General features: G+C 46.0%; 1 protein-coding gene and 1 long non-coding RNA gene across 8 annotated transcripts; one reads left to right on the forward strand and one right to left on the reverse strand.

The window, feature by feature from the left end:
• The first annotated feature begins 435 nt into the window (after positions 1 to 435).
• On the forward strand, positions 436 to 18,353 carry ATP5MC2 (ATP synthase membrane subunit c locus 2). Of its 6 annotated transcripts, none has more exons than XM_083599551.1 (5): positions 436 to 533; positions 3,988 to 4,060; positions 8,225 to 8,302; positions 10,029 to 10,219; positions 18,075 to 18,353. In XM_083599551.1, the coding sequence occupies exons 2-5, from the start codon at positions 4,022 to 4,024 to the stop codon at positions 18,145 to 18,147; spliced, it is 381 nt and encodes a 126-aa protein (XP_083455677.1). In that variant the 5' UTR covers positions 436 to 533; positions 3,988 to 4,021; the 3' UTR covers positions 18,148 to 18,353. The 6 variants fall into 6 exon arrangements, with proteins under 6 accessions (XP_083455677.1, XP_083455672.1, XP_083455676.1 ...); XM_083599546.1 differs by lacking the exon at positions 18,075 to 18,353 and adding an exon at positions 12,976 to 13,258; XM_083599550.1 differs by lacking the exon at positions 18,075 to 18,353 and adding an exon at positions 12,976 to 13,258 and having other exon boundaries at positions 8,225 to 8,287.
• LOC310755989 lies at positions 10,134 to 22,654 on the reverse strand. 2 transcript variants are annotated; one of them, XR_014544610.1, is made up of 4 exons: positions 22,466 to 22,654; positions 20,564 to 20,660; positions 19,864 to 19,999; positions 10,134 to 10,603 (listed from the first exon to the last, which is right to left on the reverse strand). It is a non-coding gene; the product is annotated as an uncharacterized lncRNA (long non-coding RNA). The 2 variants fall into 2 exon arrangements; XR_014544609.1 differs by lacking the exon at positions 20,564 to 20,660.
• Between the last annotated feature and the right edge of the window lie 716 nt (positions 22,655 to 23,370).

Consider the following 23,370-nt stretch of genomic DNA (forward strand, 5'->3'; position numbering starts at 1 on the left):
AGCCGCCCAAGTTTGCAGGTAGCATTGCACCGCAGTAACAAACTAGGGTACATCTGTCCCATAGCTGTCAACTTTTCCCTTTTCTTGCGAGGAATCCTATTCGGAATAAGGGAATTTCCCTTTTAAAAAAGGGAAACATTGACAGCTATGATCTGTCCCCCAGTGTCTCCATGCAAGCACCGCCCAAGGTGGCCGTCGGTCGGACTTAAGTAACCGTGCTTAAAATCCAGCAGCGTCCGGAACTCCGGCCAAGAGCGCCATATACACACAAACCCACTCCCGACAGCATTCGCCCCCCAGTAAAGGGAGAAAGCAGCGAGGAAGCCGATGCAGTACCACCCCGGACCAGCAGATGGCGCGACGGGAGAAACACACCCCCTTTTAAAAGAACCCCGTTATTAGGCGCTCTAGCCGCCGCGCTCGTTCAACTACAAATCTTTTCCGGGCGCCGGGCGGATGTGGCGTCATTCCGCCTTCCGCTGGCGCATGCGCGAAAGGGGGCCCTTCTCTCGCGGTCTTCCCCTGAGCAGCAGGTAGGGTCGCGGAGTCCCGGCCGGGGCGGCCTAGGAAGGTTCTCCCTTCGCCGGGTTCGCTGGGCCTCGGCCTCCCCCTCCCCGGGCCTTTCCCTTTCCCTCCCCCCTTCGTGCTTCGAGGCCTTCGGAGGAGTTATAAGGGGGTTTGACCGGGACGTGCGCCCTATTGGCGGGGTTCGAGGGGGAGGAGCCTGCGGTGGGCGGAGCCACCCTTGGGAACGTTCTTGGGCGGGGCGTGGAGCTTCCTTCCCACGGCAGCCTGGGGAGGGTCCGCAGCTGGGGCCGCATATGGCCTGAGCGGATCTGCCCTAGCCGTGGAGGCACTGCAAAGGTCGTGCATGCGAGGAAGCAGGCCCTCGACCGCCTAAAACCTTAGCTCCAGGAAAGGTGCTAGTCCTCAAGGTGCTGGTCTTAAGGCTCCCGCCCCTATTGAGAGAATGGAAATAAATCCGATGCACTGTGCAGTGGTACCTCTGGTTACAGACTCCGCTAACCCAGAAATAGTGCTTCAGGATGAGAACAGAAATCGTGCTCTGGCGGTGCGGCAGCAGCAGGAGGCCCCATTAGCTAAAGTGGTGCCTCAGGTTAAGAACAGTTTCATGTTAAGTACAAACCTCCGGAACGAATTAAGTACTTAACCCGAGGTACCACTGTACAGTTAAACCACAGAGCCTAGGACTTGCTGATCAGAAGGTCGGCGGTTTGAATCCCCGCAACGGGGTGAGCTCCCGTTGCTCGGTCCCTGCTCCTGCCAACCTAGCAGTTCGAAAGCACATCAGAGTGCAAGTAGATAAATAGGTACCGCTCCGGCGGGAAGGTAAACGGCGTTTCCGTGCACTGCTCTGGTTTGCCAGAAGTGACTTAGTCATGCTGGCCACAGGACCCGGAAGCTGTACGCCGGCTCCTTCGGCCAATAAAGCGAGATGAACCCCAGAGTCGGTCACGACTGGACCTAATGGTCAGGGGTCTCTTTACCTTTACCTTTTACCACTGTACAGACAAAGGAGGGTCAAAATTGTTGGCTAGCCAAAGTGGTGGTCGCTGATCCAAGTGTTGTGGGGCGGGCATTTAATGTAAATATACCGTTTCCTGTGTCCATGGAGTTTTCTTGGTAGGGATACTGGAGTGGCTTGCCGGTTCCCCCTCCAGGTGGATCATGTTTGGTCTAAACTCTCCACTGTGACCTGTCCATCTTGGGTGCCCTGCACGGCATAGTTCATAGCTTCTCTGAGTTATTCAAGCCCCTTCGCCACGGCAAGGCAGCGATCCATGAAGGGGACACAGGAAATGACCCTGATGTTGGGAAAGATGGAGGGCACAAGGAGAAGGGGACGACAGAGGACAAGATGGTTGGACAGTGTTCTCGAAGCTACCAGCATGAGTTTGACCAAACTGCGGGAGGCAGTGGAAGACAGGAGTGCCTGGCGTGCTCTGGTTCATGGGGTCACGAAGAGTCGGACACGACTAAACAACAACAACATACCATTTCCTCCCTTTCCCCCCCCCCAGCAAGTTTTTACAACGTTTTATTAATTTGTTGCATTTATATCCTGCCTTTATTCCTTAAAAAGCTCAAGGTGGTGGACGTAGCGCTCTCCCTCCTGATTTAATCCCCACAACAGCCCTGTGGAGTAGGATAGGCCGAGAGGCAGCGATTGGCTCAAAGTCACCCAGGAAGCGTCATGGCTGAGTGGGAATTTGAACCCTAGTCCCCCAGGCCCTGGTCCAACACTCCTAACCACTACATATCAAGTTGTAGAATTTGCTAACTAGGCAGCCACAAATATTGGTTTGGCTTTGTTCTTGCTGCCAGATCTCTCTGCCTCTTCACAACACACATCTATGTTCAAGTCCCCATTTGTACGGTGGCTTTGAGAAGATACAGAGAAACGCTTTTTGGTCCTAATCTTTTGTTTCTCTGTGCAAATGGGAAAAAATCCTCCCCTGAGCTGTCTCTATGTACTAGATTGGAGGTGGTCAGAAGGTAAATCAGGATCTATGGGTAGATCACCAAGTTATTTGCAGTGAATTGGCAAAGGTTTCTGATTCCTTTTTTCAGTGGTGAATCAGATCCAGCCCAGCATTGCTTCTGATGGTGACCAGTCAGACATGTATTGGAAGTTCATAAACTGGTTATGAAGATAACCATACTATTGGTTTGACCCCAGTTTTGTGTTGCTGGGAAGTATATTGTCCCTCCACATAGGGATGGGTGTCCTGTGGCCCTCTAAATGTTGGACTGCAGCTCCCATAATTTCTGAGCATTGGCCATCCTGACTTGGTCTGATGGAAGTTGGAGGGGTCCAACAACATTGGAGGGCCACAGGTTCCCCACACAAGACTCATTTTAGCTATGCTAGCTAATATCTATTGATGCCTAATCCCTTTTCTTGAATAAAGAAAAAAACAAGCTTCCTTGTTCAGTAGCTGTTTTAATGAATGCCACAGGCTATTAATTGTACCGGTTCATAATAGTAGCTTGTGTATAGATGAGCGATTGAAACCACCTTAAGCTCAACAACCCATTACAGGTAATACTGTGGGAAGCAAATGTGCTTCCAGTTGTGTGGACTTGCCCTTAGGTTGCATCCACCCTTGGAGCAGTCTGGGGGATTCCATATACTTTAAGGAAGATGTCAGGCCTTGCATGGAATTGCACAGTGCAAGTGTTGATCCTGAGGGTAGAGATACTGAAAATCATGCCAGGATAGTCATCTGCAAGGCAAATTGCATGGATCAGTTGCTTACGTGCAGCTGATCTGATAGATGCAGCCCAGGTTTATCAGAGAACACCTGAACTATACTATTTGTGTGCTAGCTTTGATTAACAGGAACACAGAGAGCCTTTTATGGCAATTCTTTTGTAATTCTCTCTTCAAGGGCCTCTAAATATTTTGGCATCTTCCAGAGGTGATATACAGCACACCTTGCTTAAGCAAATAATATTTATGCAAAGTTTATTCTAGTAGTATATTTTCTTTCTTTTTTTAAGAATTGCACTGGTCCTATTTTATAAATATCACAGTACTGTCTATTCTGAGCCTTTTGGGGACAGGGTATGATATAAATGCAAAATAAAACACAGGCCTCTTAAGTGTGTTACGTGGGGAGTTTAGGGCACCAGGATCAAATCTAGAAGAGCCAATACCAAACCTTTAGCATCTCTTTCCTTCCCAATTGGGGTGCCCCAAATGTTTGGTCAGCCAAACACGTCTTTGTCCAGCCATGCTTGTGCTGAAGAACTAAATTATTGTGCTGTGTAGGGGCCATATTACTCACGATATGTTTTTGCATGGCCTCTCTTCCACTTAATATGGTTGTGCATCGGTTTTTGTAGTATTCCACTAATTAACTGCCACACATCTTAAAAGCCTTGTGGGCTTCTATTGGTAGCAAGTAATAGAAGTTGTAGGCACACTTTCTCCTAATGCCATGTTGTTTGGTTCTTTTCCAGCTGTTGAGTGTGGCCACCCCCAGCGTCCCTGAATATGTATACCTGTGCAAAGTTCGTCTCTGCTCCCGCCCTTGTGAGTAACTTAAGATGTGTCTTGTATTTTTCAGTAATGCATTGTTTCAAGTCACAAGTCAAGCCCATGTTGGCAAGTAGGTTAAAAAGGATGAATAACCTGCATAACTGTAACTTTGCCATCATGTATGGAAAATAGACAAATCTGTAATGCAATAGCTTCCACAGGTTCTTTTAGTTTCTGTTGCCATTTTATCTTTCATTTGAAAAAGGAGGACCATATCACTAGTTCTCATGATTGCAAAGAAAAACATCTGAAAACATCATGGCAACTTTTGCCGTAGAACTATAAATCAAAGTGTGTAGGAGAGGCATTTAATGATGGATGGAGCTTGGCAGAGTTCTTAGTTCCTGTCCCTCTGTTCTTAAGACAGCTGGTTTTCCCTCCTTCCTTGTTTTTTTGTGAATTAAAAGCAAAACACGGCATGAACACACATTAGCACTCATTTTTTACATTGCATGCTGGACCTTGCAATTCTAAAATGAAATCACACCACTCCTGTCTGTTCTGCTCTGCCCCTGTCTCTCCCCCCCCCCCCCCACTTCCCCCTGGCAGCCCAGGTCAGAGTATGGCTTTCACTGCCATTGTCATGTCATATTCCCAGCACCACAATGTAGTAGAACTGGGGGGTCCTTTCCCCCCCTCCCTCCCTAGCAGACCACCGGAAGTTGCTACACATAACGAGAGGTGGGCAAAACTGAAAATAGCAATACCATGCAAACATCATTTTAGTTGTATGCCGCCTTTCCATAGTTAAAACCATTCTCAGGGTGGCTTACAACATGAAAAAAATACATGATTCAAGCACAACAAATGTCAAACAATAAATAAAACATCCAAAACATACGCAACCAAATTGAACAACTTACACATGAATCCTAATAAAGATACAAAAATGTAATATCAATAACACACACCAAAATCCCTTAAGCAATACTCAAACCATTCCTTCTGTGATATTGGGATGCACTGCTGTGTTCCATCCACTTTTCCCCAGCCCTGTCTGTGAGTTGCTATCAGTAGTGGAGTGGGATCAGGAGATTCTCCCCACCCGCTTCTTACTTGCAGGAGTTCTTAAGCATCCTTTTATTTGGGGCTTGACCCAGAAAGTAACTGGTGGCTGGAGGTCATGCTGCCTGAAAGGCCTTAATCTGCTCCCTTGGTTGGTGTCTGAATCATGGGGCTGTTCCCGCATCACTTTACTGAAGATCTTACTTTGAGTCCCACGCAAATGGCAAATACAGAATGACCAGGTAGCATCACATCCCAGGTGTGAAATGGGTGGAGAAAGGGCAAGGTGCCTTCCTCTCATGTTACTAACTGCAGCATTGGCAGGCAGAAGACAAAGTGCAAGCTATTGGGCCACATGACATAGTTTATTGTTCTATTTCATAAGATTTATATAATGCTTGATGATAATAATAATAATAATAATAATAACAACAACAACAACAACAACAACAACAACAATAATTTATTATTTATATCCTGCCCATCTGGCTGAGTCTCCCCACTGAAAAAAACTCAGTGCTTTATAATTATATATCGCTTCCCATTATAAAAAGTCCCAAAGCAATTTTCTTTTTTTTCATATATGAATATTTATTAGATTTTCCAATTTTATGTAAACACAAAAAGAAAAAGAAAAAGAAAAATATTAAAAACAAGTCAATTTCAATAACAATTTTTCAATAACATGTTTCTTTGACTTCCTCATACCTCCCCTTCTTGTTTTCTAGTTCAACTTGTTAATCCAGCAAATCCTAATCTCTTAACATTCCTTTTAACTAACACCTTATTTTCCAATCAACTTTTTAAATTTTATGACTTAAACAATTTTAATCCCAGTTATCTTTATCATAACAGCTAGAGACCACATAAGTTCAATCCAGCATCTTTTCAGAGTTCATTAATTTTGTAGTATTTCTGTAAATAGTCCTTGAATTTCTTCCAATCTTCTTCTGCCGACTCTTCTCCCTGGTCGCGGATTCTGCCGGTCATTTCTGCCAGTCCCATACAGTCAATCAACTTCATCTGCCAAAAGTCCCAAAGCAATTTTCAAGCAGAGTAAAAATACAAACATGTTAAAAATATCATTGGAGTACAAACATCCAGTCATTGGTGCTGTCCAGATGCCTGGCAGCACAAGACCAAATGTCCTGTAGAAACCTCCCTTGAATCTGAGGTGTTTGAGGTGAAGAATACAACTTTCTGAGAATCTTACTCCAGGCAAACGTCGAGTGGTTTTCATGAAATCATTCAAGATGATGACATTTCCTCCTCCGCACTGAAACCTCCTTCAAAAATGGGTGCCCAGGAAGGGAAATCTGGTGTCTATTCCACCCCCACATTGGCTTCCTCCAAATGGCCATCAGGAAATTCCACCTGGTTAACACTTAGTAGGGACGTGGGTGGCGCTGTGGGTTAAACCACAGAGCCTAGGACTTGCCAATCAGAAGGTCGGCGGTTCGAATCCCCGTGACGGGGTGAGCTCCCGTTGCTCAGTCCCTGCTCCTGCCAACCTAGCAGTTTGAAAACACGTCAAAGTGCAAGTAGAGAAATAGGTACCGCTCCGGTGGGAAGGTAAACGGCGTTTCCGTGCGCTGCTCTGGTTCGCCAGAAGCGGCTTAGTCATGCTGGCCACATGACCCGGAAGCTCCCTCGGCCAATAAAGCAAGATGAGCACTGCAACCCCGGAGTCGGCCACGACTGGACCTAATGGTCAGGGGTCCCTTTACCTTTACCTTAACACTTGGTGGGGGGGGTGAATATGTCCCATCCCCAGGTGCTGTCTCTTCCACTCTACAGTGGCTCCCAAGTAGTTGAAAGAGCTGAGTTTCAGCCCAGCCTCTGCATTCTGCTGGTTCCCGAAGCTGTAAGAGGTTTGATGTACAGCCATTTATAGAAATGGCTGCCAGAAGCTTGGCTTTCATTTACAGATAGAACAGAATTCCAGCATTAATTGCTGATGTGCATTTCAGCAAAGTGTTCAGTGCCGGGGAATGTTTGCCAAAACCGGTAGGGGCTCAGGATTTCTGGTGGCCAAGGTTTTAGTGCAGAGATAAGGAACGCTTTTCAGCCTAAGGGCCACTGGGCAACCTTTTGAGGGCCGCATGCTCATGGTGGGCACGGTCAGAGGTAAAAGGGAGCAGGGGAACAATTTGTACAATAGGCTAGTTTCTACACACACTCACACACCCCTCTGTTCTCCACCTGTGCAAGGATGTTCAGTGGTCAAGGAACACATTTCAACTAGGCAAAAACACTCAGGGGTGTGAAGCAGGGCTGGTAAAGAGGAGTGGCCTTAGGGAGAGTCCCAAGGGCCAGACAGAGAGACTTGGAGGGCCACATTTGGATCTTGGGCCTGATCCTCCCCACTGTCTTGCATATGTTGCTGCCCCTTCTCATGTCTAGCCAAAGCAGAACAAATTAAGGCAATCTGAGAAAACTTACTTAGTATATGTAAAAGTTATCCTTGCCAGGCTCAAGACTTTTAACTTTTTTAAAGCATGCAGAATATGCACTGCATGGATGATGCATGGGAACGGAACAGGGTACCTGCCATGTAGAAAGCAACAACATGCTTTACATAGTGGAGGGCAAGGTAGAACTGGGGTGGGAGTCACATGTGGCTAATAGACTACCAGTTGACTACGGTTTAGACTAGTGCCTTTTCTGCAGTGGCTCCTCGTTTGTGGGATGCTGTGCCCACCTTCGTTATACACCTTTAGGCTGATTAACATCCAATATCCTTTTAAATGTGTAAGTGTAGAGAGTGTTTTTGTTCTTATTTTTATTATGAATTTTGTGTTTTTTATCTTGTATTTTTATGTTATGAACCGCCCCGAGATCTACAGGTGAAGGATGGTATACAAAATAAATAAATAATCAGTCAATCACACGATCAGTTCTCTGCTGCCACTGGCCACCTGATTTTGTTCTGAAATTTTAATCCATGAGATACAAGCCCCATTTCAGAATATGTTCTTTACCGGGGAGAATTGTTGCTGTGCTGACCAACGAAGGCAAGTCATAGTTTCACTATCGCTTCTTCTAGTTACAGACTGTCTCAGACTAGAATGCGTTTGCAAGAAAGTCCTTGTTGTCAGTGAGAATTTTTCTTCGTTGCATGTATTCACAGCTTGTATATTTCCCCTCTTGCAGATAAAGAACAGTTCCCGGCTGCTCTGTAGGCCCATCTCTGCCTCTGTGCTGAACAGGCCTGAGGTCAGGACGAAGGAGGTAAATTTGGTGTGGTACGGCTTCCAGCTACATCCAAGGGGAAAGAGACCCTTGGATCTCAAAAACATAATGCTGATGTAACCAGCAAAGGTTGTCTAGGGCAATACTCAGTGGCCAAGTAGAAAAAGGAAATAAGAAGGAGATCCTTTCTAGAACTGCTGGCTCTGCTGGGCATTTTGGATTATGTGTGCAGCAGCAGTGCTCAACTATATACCTGACCTACAATTTATTATTTTAGATCTCAGTCACTAGGAGGCATGATACTACAGGGCTGTTTTTTTTCTTGGATAATTTTATTGTTTAACATAATTGTTATAAAATATAAGCAAAATGTTACGAATACAGACATATATATATATATTTCAAAAAAGCACATACAGTGGTACCTCGGGTTACGTACTTAATTCGTTCCAGAGGTCTGTTCTTAACCTGAAACTGTTCTCAACCTGAAGCACCACTTTAGCTAATGGGGCCTCCTGCTGCCGCCGCGCCGCCAGAGTACGATTTCTGTTCTCATCCTTTAGCAAAGTTCTTAACCTGAAGCACTATTTTTGGGTTAGCAGAGTCTGTAACCTGAAGCGTATGTAACCCGAGGTACCACTGTATATATATGAAAAAAGGAACAAAAGAGAGAAAAAGCTGTTTTTTTCTTAAGCTGTACAATTAAGGTGTCTGCCTGATAACTAAGGAACACTTTTTGATACTCTAGTATTTATCATTCTTCTAGACCACCTTTCCTATGGGGAGTGCAGGGTGGTTTATGTTGGGCTATCCCATGGTATCCTCACAACCATAAGTGTAACTTAAACCAAGCTCTTGGGGTTGTAGTGAGAAAGTGAACGGATGACCAGTTTACAAAATTTCTAAGTTGGTGGGGATCTGCCTCACCCCTTTCTAGCTTCAAGGAACACTTTCCAGATCAACTCCTCATTTATTTATTCCATTTTTATCCTGCTTTGTCCGCTCTCACCCATTACTCCTCCTAAGGTAGAGTCGGCTAAGAGATGATGGCTGGCCCAAGCTGACCCACTAAGCTTCATAGCTGAGCAGGGATTTAAACCCACATCTCTCTGATCCTAGTCTGACAAGCTAACCACTACATGACACTGGCTTTTTATTTACTTACTTTATTATTATTTAACAGAATTTGTATACCACTAAATTGCAAATTTACAAAGACTATAAAATATATATTAAAATTGTCAGTAAAAGTTAAAAACATTTAAAGCACACACACCAAAGAATAGATAAACCCAACATCATAAACTAAAATTGCAGATTTGAGGAGCCTCTCATGCAGGGTGCTGAACTTCAGTATTTCTCTGCATGAACGGTGGGGACTCCATAGCACACACAAGTCACCTGTAGCTGTAGTGAAGATTGATTGACAATGAGGCACCACTTTCCTAGAAGCAGCAGTGCAGATGTGGCTGCACTGCTGACCTGGATTCCCAAAACTATAGGCTGCTCCTTCCTTGGAGTAAGCTACTTTTAACTCAGTAGGACTTGTGTCTACTGAGACAAGTATTGCACCATAAGCAGCCCCCGTCCCTGACTTGTTGGCCATTATTTATCCAATTCAAAATCCCCACTCCCAGTTTTCTGGGGCAGTGTTTGAAAAAATCCATGTTGAAGTTTGATTTACATGGAAGTAGAATCCTGCCGTTTAGGTTACAAGCAGCTTCGAAACAGTATCTTATTCTCCATTTCTTCTTGCTCCTCGCAGCCTTGTTGTCTCTCAGGTGCTCACAATGAGCTCTTGCCAGTGTTGCGCCGGGAGTTCCAAACCAGCACTGTTTCCAGGGACATTGATACTGCCGCCAAGTTTATTGGTGCTGGCGCTGCCACCGTAGGCGTAGCTGGCTCTGGTGCTGGCATCGGGACCGTATTTGGCAGTCTTATCATTGGCTATGCCAGGTATGTTTGGATTTTTGAGCACCACGCTTTTAAGTCTGGAGTTATGTTCTTCATTCACTTGCTGCTTACAGAGAAGCCAGGCAGTGCTGCTGCCAACTGCTTGCACTCATTATTGTCTTCCTGTTTCTTCAGACCTGATTTGGGCCTCTTATGTAAAACATGTTCGCAGCGCATTATAAACTGGCAAAGTTCTGTTGAGATTTTTCAGGGTTGCTGTGCCTTTAGTTAGAAGCTTCCTCCTTGTAGGTTCTGCTTCTGATTGCTTTCCTGTTGCTGTGGCATTATTGATAAATTGGCTTGTGATTATTCAGTCCCTTTTGTAGGGACTAGTAGTAGAGGACTAGTAATAGGGGTAGTACTTCCTCTTCATTGCTTTCATTTTCCCTAAAAATGCAAAATAATAGTGCTGTTTCACAAAGAAAAAAGAGAGGAATCCAGTAATTAAGCCCACTGCAGGGAACTGATTTATAGGACTATTTATCAGTAATGCCATGTATGTTTTGAAAAGGAAACACTAATATGCAAAAGCCACAAGGGGAAGCTATGAATTGAGAATGGCGGGGCCCTGTGCTGAATGGAAATTTAATTCAGTTGTGTTAAGTAAATACAATTGATGGATCTTGGCCTTTGAGGTGGGTATTGCCAGATTAATGCAGCACTATATTACAAGCTGTACTGAATCACTGTTAATTCCATTTCCAGCTGAATCCAGAAGAATAATGCCTTCACAGTGCTAAAGGGCACTAGTGTGGCAGCAACCCTAGTAAACATTTTGTGGGCTAGTAAATTTTGTAGACTTAATCAGTGCTTTTTTCCTAGAAAAATAGGTGTCAGTACTCACCATGAAGTTATTATAGTAAATGCCACACTTTTAAATAATACTGAAAGAAGTGTCGGTACAGTGTACCCTTGAATACCCCCTGGAAAAAAGCACCAGACTTAAAATTATAAAGCTGGCTGGGCTGATACTATACTGCAGGCATAGGCAAACTCGGCCCTCCAGACGTTTTGGGACTACAACTCCCATCATCCCTGACCAGTGGTCCCGTTAGCTAGGGATGATGGGAGTTGTAGTCCCGAAACATCTGGAGGGCCGAGTTTGCCTATGCCTGCTATACTGCTAGACCTTTCAACAACCACACACCTGAACAGTACTTGGCTGGAAGGGATGGCTACTCCCTTGACATCCTGTATCTGGGGAGATGGTAGGACTACAGGAGAACCTTAAATTGTAGCATTGGAAGGGATCCTAAGGGTAATCTAGTCCAACCCCTGCAATGCAGAAATCGCAACTAGATCATATATAAGAATCCATTGGTTCAGGTCCTAGCCTCTGGAATAGGAGGAAACAAGCTTGTTCCATCCTCCATGTGATAGCCCTTTAGATATTTGAGGATGGCTATCATATCTCCTCTCAGTCTCCTCTTTACCAGGCTAAATTTACCCAACTCCCTCAACTGTTCCTCATAAGGCTTGGTTTCCAGACCCTTGATCATCTTGGTCTCCCTCCTCTGCACACATTCCAGCTGGTCGATATCCTTCTTAAAACTTCAGTGCACAGAAATGGACACAGTACTCTAGGTGTGTCCTGACCAAGACAGAATAGAGCAGAACTGTTAATTTCCTTGATCAGGACACTATACTTTTGTTGATGCAAGCTAGAATGACATTAGCTTTTTTTGTGTGGCTTCATTTACATGCAGCCGCTGGGAGAGATCATCAGGAGGTTTGGGCTGGGTGTTCATCAGTATGCGGATGATACCCAGCTCTACCTCTCTTTTAAATCAGAACCAGTAAAGGCGGTGAAGGTCCTGTGTGAGTGTCTGGAGGCGGTTGGAGGATGGATGGCGGCTAACAGATTGAGGTTGAATCCTGACAAGACAGAAGTACTGTTTTGGGGGGACAGGAGGCGGGCAGGTGTGGAGGATTCCCTGGTCCTGAATGGGGTAACTGTGCCCCTGAAGGACCAGGTGCGCAGTCTGGGAGTCATTTTGGACTCAGCTGTCCATGGAGGCACTGGTCAAATCTGTGTCCAGGGCAGCTGTTTACCAGCTCCATCTGGTACATAGGCTGAGACCCTATCTGCCTGCGGACTGTCTCGCCAGAGTGGTGCATGCTCTGGTTATCTCCCGCTTGGACTACTGCAATGCACTCTACGTGGGGCTACCTTTGAAGGTGACTCGGAAACTACAACTAATCCAGAATGTGGCAGCTAGACTGGTGACTGGGGGCGGCCGCCGAGACCATATAACACTGGTCTTGAAAGACCTACATTGGCTCCCAGTACGTTTCCGAGCACAATTCAAAGTGTTGGTGCTGACCTTTAAAGCCCTAAACGGCCTCGGTCCAGTATACCTGAAGGAGCGTCTCCACCCCCATCATTCTGCCCGGACACTGAGGTCCAGCGCCGAGGGCCTTCTGGCGGTTCCCTCATTGCGAGAAGCAAAGCTACAGGGAACCAGGCAGAGGGCCTTCTCGGTAGTGGCGCCCGCCCTGTGGAACGCCCTTCCAGCAGATGTCAAAGTGATAAACAACTACCTGACATTCAGAAGACATCTTAAGGCAGCCCTGTTCAGGGAAGTTTTTAACGTGTGATATTTTACTGTATTTTTGGTTTCTATGGAAGCCGCCCAGAGTGGCTGGGGAGGCCCAGCCAGATGGGCGGGGTATAAATAATAAATTATTATTATTACTATTATCATCATCACACTTTTCCATTGATGGTTATCCTGTCTGTCTGTCTCCTTCCCTTGCAGAAACCCTTCCCTGAAGCAGCAGCTCTTCTCCTATGCCATCCTGGGTTTTGCACTCTCTGAGGCCATGGGGCTGTTCTGCTTGATGGTGGCATTCCTCATTCTCTTTGCAATGTGAAGGAGCCAGATGTGCTGCCTGTCATGTGCTCTCCTCTCTTTCCCCCCTGTGTTTAGTCCAGTGTGTACGACAACCTGATTGTTCTGTGGCAGATAGGGGAAGCCCGTCTGTTAACCAAATCTGTCCAGCTCAGAGGGGGCAAGTCAATAAATACTGTATTGGTATACATTTTCTTGATTTTTTGTTTGTTTGTTTTGTTTTATGGGTAACTGGCCCCCAATCCTTTCTGCATCATTAGTCAGTGAATCGCACAGTATCATGGAATGCATTTAACTTGTATTCAGCACATTCAGTTGATTCCTGAAAAACCCAAGTCCTACCATAAATCTGGCGTTGGTGAGGTTTTCTTTTTGCTATTTTCTAATTAGAATGGTTTACCTAACGGTATCTCAGTGAATGTAATCAGGCTTCCTCTTGGTAAGTGTGGATAGAAATGCAGCCCTGGAATACCTATTACTGCTGCTGCTGCTGCTGAATGGAGGAGGTCATTATCTCAGCAAATAACAGAGAGTTTTGCATAAATACAGCTTATGTTGTTCAGCTTTTGGTGAGCTTTTTGGCTCCTTGTGTTTTAGTAAATTAAAACATGACCTAGAATCAGCCTTTGAATCTTTTCTCTCCCTTTTAAAAGCACTGTTCTGCTAAGGTCATGGAGCACATCCTTTATATTGACTTGCTCCCTAGTAATTTAAGGCAACACTGTGCTTATGTTGCTTTTGTGCTTGTAACTTATCCTAGCCAATGCTGTTTTTAAAATACAAGGAAACTGAAGCCCAGAAAGGCGAAAGCAGGGATGGGGACCTCTGGCCCTCTAGATGTTGTTGGACTCAAACGCCTTTCAGATCTAGCCAGCATGGCCTGGAAGCAAGGATGGTGGGGCCTGCAATCCAGCAAAAATGGGAGGGCACAGGTTCATTTACTAAAGAAGAATAATTTAATATTTATATGCCGCCCATCTGACTGAGTTGCCCCAGCCACTCTGGGCGGCTCCCAACAAAATGTTAAACATCAACCATTAAAAGGGCTGCCTTCAGATGTCTTCTAAAAGTCATATCATTATTTATCTGTTTGACATCTGATGGGAGGGCATTCCACAGGGCGGGCGCCACTTCCCAGAAGGCCCTCTGCCTGGTTCCCTGTAACTTCACTTCTCATAGTGGGGGAACTGCCAGAAGGAGCTGGGCCTCAGTGTCTGGGCTGGATGATGGGGGTGGAGATGCTCCTTCAGGTATACAGGGCCAATGCAGTTTAGCGCTTTAAAGGTCAACACCAACATTTGAATGGTGCTTGGAAACATACTGGGAGCCAATGTAGAACCTAAGGAAGGCACAGACAGGCTTCCACTCCACCGTATTACAATGTGTTGAACCTTTGTGCATTCTCATCTTCATAAATGGTGCTTATCTCCCATTGTGTCTCTGGGAGTCTGCAGTGTGGCCCTTCTATACAGTATCAGCTCAGCAGAACTGTTTTCGAGAAAGTGAACATTTGAATTGTGTTGGTGGCTCAGGCCAAGGTTCAGCGGCTACTACAGAGGCCAGCCCAGATGCTTCTTGGAAGCTCACAGGCAGTTTCTTTTTCAACATGAAGTTTCTATTCAGCTCTTGATCTGTTGGTCACTCCTCCTAAAAGAAGTTGAATAAAATCCGCAACCTCAAAAAAACAAAACAAAAAAAAACCAGCATTAAACCCAACTACAAAAAACCAACACAATATTCTATTTTACAAATTCAGATCTAATAAAGTTACAAAGCTAATTCCTTTTTTAAAGGCCATATAAGCTGGTGTCCACTGCCACCTTTTTGGTAGTGAATTTAATACACATGTAAAAAGCGCTTTCTTCCATTGGCTGTGAATCTGCTGCAAATAGACTTTCATAGGCCCAAGTTTTAAAGATTTATAAGAAAGCAAGAACTTCCCCTGTTCAAACCGTTCATAATATAGAAAACTCCTCTCTCTTCCTCCCTCCCTGCAAAAAGCTGCTCTTTCCTGTACTAAAAAGCCCTAAATGCCTTCTTTCCCCAACCCATTGATCATTTTCAGTTGCCCTTTTCTGCACATTTTCCAGTTCTATGATTAGCAAGGGCTGCATTCTAAAATCATCCATCTGACACGCATGACCCAAATATGCCTGCGCTGGGTGAGCAAATGGCTGGAAACTATTTTAGAAGTTCTAAGGAGCCTGACCTGTATCAGTCAGAGCTGCTGCTTGTTGAAAGACCCACAGCTGGTCCTGGCAATCTGCTGTTGGGGTTGCTAGGCAACCAGCTGAGCTTGGGTGTTCATTACAGTTGTGCCTGTGTTTTGGAAACCTGCTGATGATGCCAGGCTAGCCCAGTGATAAAAAGTAGCTAAGTGAGCGGTGTTAAATGATCAAGGGAATGCTAACAAGTCTGTATATTTGAATCATGCAAACATCACGTCTTAAGAGAGACTGTCTTGGGCTGCAGAGGAGGCATAGTTTCTGCCAACAAATCACTTAAAGGGTAATACTTCTACCATAAATCAATATCCTGAATTCAAAGGAGGAGAAACAGAACTGGAGGCTGTTGTGGATGCTAAGAAATTCATTCCAGCAGTTTGCCAGATGAAACAATCCCCCCCACCCCATTCTGGCAATTTTCCTGACAGACACACTTGGGCCAATTTTGGGGGGCATGAGGAAGGGGGTGGAAACCCCGTTACAGTAGCAGGAGCCAGTAGCAGGACTCTCGAGTTGATTTCTGCCCCCTGCTCCTAACCTATCATTGCAGAGCAATTACTTCTGAGACGTAGCACAGCGGTGGGGAATCTGGCCCTCCAGATGTTAGACACCCCGCTTCTGCCACCCCTGACCATCGGCCATGCTGGCTACAGCTGATGGGAGGTGGGATCTAACAACATGTGGGAGGCCACAGGTCCCCAGCACTGCTAGACGCTGTAAACAATAGTCATGGGTGTGCCATACTCCGTTTCATAAGCCCAGCATTGAAGTAGCTATGTTACGTTTAACTCACTTGGATTCCCCCGCCCACTTCAGTAAAGAAAGTGCCCTGGTGTTGGAAGACTGTGTAAATAAACTGAGAGTAATGTAAGCAGTTCTGCTGCCCAGACTCGTGGAGCTGTGCTAAGGCTCTAGAGAAATGTTTTGGTGGTGGGAGGGTATGTTTGCGATGCAGTCTCCCTAGATCTTCGTTTTCGGGGCCAGTACAAGTAAGGAGGTAGCCAATAATTTTGAAGACAGGAATGTACCTTACAAGCTCCTAGAGCTGAGTTTTCCATAGACTTGTGTCTTTTTTAGGAGGGAGAGCTGGGAACAAAGAAAGGTTCCCTCTTTCCTTGGCCAAAGCTGCAAGCTGGCCCACTTTCAAGCACAAGCCAGTAAAGAGAATTTGGGCACAGATCCATGGTGGTCTCTCTCCAACCAGCACAGAAAAAGCAAATGCCTCAAGTTAAGCCCTTGCTTAGATCTTCAGCTAGATCGTAATATTCCTGCTCTGCCAGATTAAGAACTTCATAAGGGGTGGCACTGAAGATTGGAATAGGTTTCTGCTATGAGATTTCTTGTTCTGATGCCATGGTATATATCTAAATGTTGCCATCAGCACTATACAGTTTAAAGGGAGTTTTAAGAAGTTACTGCCTACAACATGGGTTGCCAATTTTAAAGTTGCTATTAGTTAAGAACTGGAGGTGGGACTTGTCACTCACTTTTAACACCTTTTTGGGTTAGGCCCTGCCCACTTTTGGCACGTGTCCCAAGGGCAGAAAGGTGTTCCTCACCTCTGTCTTAAAATAGCTTTTCAAAAGGAATATGGACATTCTGGCCTGATTCAGATATACTAAATGTATATGTAAAGTTGGCTTCTTTAAACAAACCATACATTATATAAGAATCACAGTTTGCGGTTGGGATGGCACACTAAACCATAGCTAATCAAAATCAGAAGTGAAAGCTTCTGAACGGCTTTAAGGCAGATACCACAATAGATAAGATAACTATGCAGTCTCCTTTGCCTTTAACAGCGGCCCATCACACAAAAACAAAATTCCATGCTGCATTGTTCAGCCATGTCCTATTAGCCCTATGATCTGCCTACACTGATGACAAACTATAGTTCTTGCCTGTGTGTTTTTTCCCCTGGCAGAGCTCCTGTGCCATTAATAGCTGTGTGACGGGCAATTTCAACAGGTGCATCTCTGACCTGCAAAAGGTTGCCACACAGCCTGTTAAAGGAACAAGCATTTCCAGAAAAGAGGGATTTACTCTAATGAAAACAGTACTTTAGTTTCTGCTGGGGTTTTTTCAATCAATGCCCTTCTTCCCTTGCATCAGTGGCTACTGCAGCTGTAGAATGGAGTGTTTAGTTCTGCAAGATGGGTACAAGTAACAAGACTCATTTTTGGATTCTGAGCCAGGTTGGGAAAGCTGTAACCCTCCACATGTTGTTAGACTCCAGTTCCCATCAGCCCTAGCCAGCATGACCAATAGCCAGGGATGATGGGAGCTACAGCCCACCAATATTTGGAGGGCTGCAGGCTCCCCAGTGCCATTGCTAGAGATAGAGGTTGGAGATGTGAAAGGAAGTGAAGGAAGAAGCTTTTGCCACCTCTAGCTGCCATCTGTGCTTTTGCGGTAAATTGTGTTTTGTTCTTTGAGGACTCTTTTTCTACAAGGATGACATCTAATCCTGGCAAGCAAAAGTGGATCTGTTCCATTTTTAAGCAAGAGGACCAGGCCCATTTTCAGGTCCATTCTGCCCCCCCCCTCATTTTTTAATCAATTTCTCTCAAGCTGGCTAGACTCGGAGGTATTTGACAGCTCATTCGCCAGCATGCAGGGAGTGTTACCATGGTTTAAATTGCAGTAAGGGTCATAAATTTAATTAATGGAAATTGCATCAAATAGTATCTTGCTCACTTACATATCATTTGCTTAATCTCAAGTATATTACTTCCAATGACACGTTATTGTTAACAAGGCTGTTAATGCGCTCTCTTTTAGATCGAGTGCCTGGTTAACTGGAACCTCTCACGCCTTTCTCCCTTTGTTGCCACTAAGTCTTTTCAGCACTTGAAGAGAGCTTTAGGCTCATAAGGTTTGAGGGTGGCACTATCTGGCAAGGATAGAGGGATGGATGCTAATTTGAGTAGGAAAGTTTCTTGCCAGCCTCTTGAGATGGGCCATAGCTTGGTTGCAGAAAAGCGAATAGAGAGCTTGGATGACTAAGGTGACAGTTAAAACATGAGTGAAACAGAATTAATAAATCAGCTACAATCACAACGATTTCAACTTGTATTTTCATTTTCATTTCCCCCTCTTAACACCCACAACTCCCTGACCAAGTGTGCCTCTGCTTGTCAGCTATCTACAGCACCCACCCACTCCTGCCCTACGTGAAAATTTTCCCCATGCCCTCCCTTCTCAGTGTTCCATCGTTTCCTGGACACCTCTACCACAATTTCCCTTTAATCTCTCCTTTTTGGAAAGTTCATTTTACTGAATTTCAATATGAATTTAACAGAAGAGTAAGAATAGCACCCCCTTCCCCAAAGAGGGCAAGTGAACGTCATCAATTACATACATTACGCCATAACTGAGCCCTTCTCTCTTCACCATCTATAGTTCTAGTCCATGCCATTTTTTCTCTGGCCTCCCTTTCAAATTGCCTAAGATCCATGTATCCAGCGACATGCCTTCCTGTGTCTTTTACACCCAGCTCCTACTCTCCCCAAGCTCAGTAATAGCTGCTTTCTATCAAAACTAACCTTTCCTCAGAGAAGCTGCACTGCCCATCAGCTCTGCTAGTTTGCGGGGTACAACATTATTTGAATCCTTTTTGTCATATATTTGCTGTATTTAAATCCCACCTTTTAAAGGTAAAAGTCCTCAGTGGGCTGGGACAGACACAAGGTTCTCTAATCCCAGCAACATTACAATCTTGAGGTTTCTCCAAGATTAAAGGATTTCTGCCTAAATCATTTTTGTACTTCTGCAAACTTCAAAGTTACCCCTAGTCTGCTGATACTTTCTTCCTGTATGCAGTTGTTTGCCATTTTTTGATGTTTGCAAACATCACCAAGAGTGTTTAATTGGAATCAGAATACAGAATGTCTTACTCTGAAGACTGTGATCCTAAGCACTCATATTAGAAACTAACCTCAACTGAAATGGATGAGAATTACTAGGAAGGTTTTTGGTGAGCAAACAGTAAGAAGAGACTTACATTTCTACTTTTTATAGAAATTCTTGTCTTGCCAAGATCCCCTTTTTTCTGCATTCTTATCTCTTTACCTCAGTTAACTCTTCCTTTGCCACTTCTCCATTCTGAAGTTCCTCTTCCTTGGCTCACATTTTAGAGATTTCCATCTCCTCTATCACAACCACCAGAAGGAGAAATCGTTTGGTTGAGCAAGAATTTTGAATATGGTAGAGTGAATGTCAGCAGTGATGCAGGCAGGCTGAATTGTACTAGCAGCCAGCCACAGCAGCGCTGACAGTTCCTAGCCCCACCCCCCCGCGCCCAAACTTATTCCACTGTTGAGCATTCTAGAACAAATCATTGGCCACAAGTTGGATCTTAAAATTGGAGAAGCATCAACTCATTTGGAAGCTGGGGCAGAAGGGGTAACAGAGTAGAAGAGAGAAAGCACTAAATTTTATTTTTCACCTCCCATTTTTATTATATTACTTGCATTTATTAAGTCCCAGTGATTATCTGTGCTATGTACAAACCTCAAAAGAAAGTGTGTCCCAAAGGGATGAAAATTTTCTGTTTCATACATGCACATACCTCCTTTTACTTCTCTATACTGAATGACAGGTACTTGAAAGCATACACTGAAACGGTGGAGAAGCTTTTTGTTTGGACCATCCAATAATTGCTTCAACTTGCAATCATCGAGTGAGACATTCATGGGTAAACCAGTCTAGCTTAAACAAAGGGATGACAGAGGAAACTGGATAGTAAAATAATACAAAAAATGTAGATGCTTGAGAAAATAACACTCTTAGATGTGTTATTTCTCTTTCACCCCGAACAGTGAATCTGTTAGGAGGTGTAACAATAAATTTATATCACCATTACTCTGAGTAGGTACTTGGGTTCTGTATCTCCATGACCAATGAAGCAGTAGCATGACAAGTTTATTGCTTAAGCCAGAGGGCATAGGCAAATTGCACAATAATTAACAAGAAGTAAGCCAGTATGAATCATGCCAGTCATTTCAATCTAGCACAAAACAAGCCATGACTCTCCAATAACTCACTTAACATGAAAAATTAAACATCAGTATAAAGCATTTAAAGCACTGCCAGCCAGCCAATCTCACAAATAAGAGCCCAGTTCCTACTATGTAAACGTGAAGCAAAATTCCACCTGACTGTTAAAACGAATAAGGCATTGTTCTGGTAATCTATGGTTAAATTACCATTACTTGTCATTTAAGCCAATCTTCTAATATCTCATGTATCTGAAATAAGGCACAATCTACCTGTCTGTACCTTCTCTTCCTGAACCACTTTGCTCTGTTGATTTAAAGGCTCACTCTTAGCCTGGTTCATATGTGGGAGAGGGACAATGTCTGCAAACTGCATTAAAAAATTTGCAAAACAGTGGAAAGCAGGCATTCTTTTGTGCCTCTAAATGGCAACTCTCCCAATGAAAATCAAATCTCATTTAAACTTGGTGTAGTGCTATAATACACTCTGAGGAATCTGGAACCTTTTACTTATTGTAAATTTTGATGTATAGGCACTTTTCAAGACAACCCCTATGGTCATTATTCTCTGAAAACTAAAGAACAAAAATGAATTTTTGATCAATGCAGGCATGTCTTAAAAACAAGCCATTCCCCCCCCCCCAACCTCCTTTGCTTAGCATCCAACTTAAGAGTTCTGGTGAACTCCTAGGGGGAGCAGGATAATATTCTCAGAGGTTTGGGACAAATGAAAACACTGTGCTTGTTGTGGAAGAATCCACACAGGTTAGGCCATGGGTCCATGCTTTCCTCTATCAGCCGGCTGGCATCTTGCTAACATGGGTTACAGTGAGCTGGGTGGGGACTGAGGTTAGGGCACAGATGAGGCAGCAGAAACGTCTCCAAACTACTGAGATGGGAAGGAAGTTGGAGCTGACGCAGAGTCTTCTAGAATATTGCTGCCAAACAGGCAGAGGCAGATGGCAAATGCTACACTAATTTGGCTATGTCAGGAGTCGAGGAGAGCCCTGCTTGACCCCTGATGAAAATAAACAAAGGTCCGACTATGATAGAGAGAGGCTTCACCTTTATGAGAGATTTTTACCCGATCTAGCTTTCTTCCTGTTGAATCAGCACCGTCAAAACCCCAAAGGGTTCTCAAGACAGCGGTACAATTTGGCTCATTCCAACCTCTGGAAGCAACAGTGTTATCGGGTATCCCCTTACCCACTCCTTTAGATGGCAATAAGTGCCAACCTAGCAGTTTGAAAGCACGTCAAAGTGCAAGTAGATAAATAGGTACCACTCCAGCAGGATGGTAAACGGCATTTCCATGCGCTGCTCTGGTTCACCAGAAGCGGCTAAGTCATGCTGGCCACATGACCTGGAAGCTGTACGCCGGCTCCCTCGGCCAATAAAGCGAGATGAGCACTGCAACCCCAGAGTCGTTCATGATTGGACCTAACGGTCAGGGGTCCCTTTACCTAAATGCCTTCCCACTTCCTTCAATATGTGGTAGGCCAGAAGCCCTACTGCATTTGTTTCGGTGCCCTTCCACTCATGATTCTGCTGGGTGGGGACCCTGGACTTCTGCGCCAAAGCAATTTCCCTGAGGGCACCAAAGTGAGGTTTCCGGGGTGTGACCCGCACAGTGAGCTGTGCTGTGTTGGAGACTCCAGATGCACATGGGTTGAGCGGGGGGGGGGGGCACATTCGTATACAGTGGCACCTCCTCCGGTTACATGCGCTTCAGATTACAGACTCTGCTAACCCAGAAATAGTACCTCGGGTTAAGAACTTTGCTTCAGGATGAGAACAGAAATCGTGCTCCGGCGGCGGTGGGAGGCCCCATTAGTTAAAATGGTGCTTCAGGTTAAGAACAGTTTCAGGTTAAGAACGGACCTCCGGAACGAATTAAGTACTTAACCCGAGGTACCACTGTACTGGGAGCCCAGGACCGGCCCAGCCATGAGGTAAGGGGAGGTGACAGCCTGAGGCGGCAGGATCCACAGGGGCAGCAGAAGATCCTGAGGCAGATCTTTATCTTCTCCCCGCCCTTTTTCCTGATGTAGACCTTCACACAGCCCTTCTTCCCCGGTGGGGCGGGAGGGGGCGCCATTTTGCGGTTCGCCTCAGGTGCCAAAATGTCATGGGTCGGCCCTGTGGAAACCTGCCCGAATCACACCAAGACCTAACTCGGCCACACACGACGTCGACGACGTTATACTGGGCAAGGAGGTCGCCCACTGCCTGCTACCCGTGGGGGTCTGTGCCGCTTCTTCCCGCCCCTCTCCGTCGGGAACCCGTCGCCCTCGAGCGGCGGCTCCTCTCCCTTCTCCCCCCTCAGGACACCCGGACACCGTCCGCTCCGTCGTCTCTTCGAAGTCTCGGCCCCGCCCCGCTCCTTGAACTAACCCCGCCCCTCCCTCCCCCATTGGCTCCCCGGCTCCTCGCCCCCGCCTCTCCGCCAAGTCTCGCGAGGATCTCGAGCGCGCAGAAAACGAGGAGGCGGGGGGGCCCCACACTTCACCACAGCAAGACTTGGGGGCCGCAGCTCGGGGCTGTGTGGGGAAGAGCCCCGTTAGTGGCGGCGCCAGGCGGAGGGACACGGGACCTTAAAGCGGAGGGAGGGGACAAAAACGCCCGGTCCTCTCAATTCCACCCCCTCCCTCCCTTCCTTCTCCGGTCCCGAGGTGAGTTTGGCCGTTGCCTCCGCTCCTCTCACCCCGCACCTCCCCCTTCTCCTCCCCTCAAGAAAAACCCAACTCTTTCCAAGGCTTGAGAGAGGGTGGGTTCCGCCTTGTCGTGATTGGCAGCTCGGCCGCGCCAATCGGCGCCGCTCTCGGAGGCGAGTGGCGGGCGGCGCGGCCAGTGCGGGCGCGGGGTTGGACCGAGACCCCTCCCCGTCTCCCGGGGGTGGGAGGGACTTAAGGGGCTGCGAGGAAGCTCTGAGAAGGGGGCCCGGGCGGTGGCCGGGAGGGGGGAGGGGGCGCCCAGAAGCCCCGGGACGGGCGGACTGGGGCGCGTGTGGAGAACCCGGGCCTCGAAATGGGCCGAGGGTCCTGAGTAGAGTTTGTGGTCCCTGCACGAGAGGAGTGAGG

This window comes from Podarcis filfolensis (genome assembly GCF_964270895.1).
Source record: "Podarcis filfolensis genome assembly, chromosome: 2".
Classification (NCBI taxonomy): Eukaryota; Metazoa; Chordata; class Lepidosauria; order Squamata; family Lacertidae; genus Podarcis; species Podarcis filfolensis.

What these genes read in the sequence shown, in the direction of transcription:
- ATP5MC2 (XM_083599546.1), top strand. Translation starts at nt 4,022, where the DNA reads ATGTATACCTGTGCAAAGTTCGTCTCTGCTCCCGCCCTT. An exon ending in TCGTCTCTGCTCCCGCCCTT is followed by an intron (nt 4,061 to 8,224) that starts GTGAGTAACTTA and finishes CCCCTCTTGCAG; the next exon opens with ATAAAGAACAGTTCCCGGCT. An exon ending in CTTATCATTGGCTATGCCAG is followed by an intron (nt 10,220 to 12,975) that starts GTATGTTTGGAT and finishes CTTCCCTTGCAG; the next exon opens with AAACCCTTCCCTGAAGCAGC.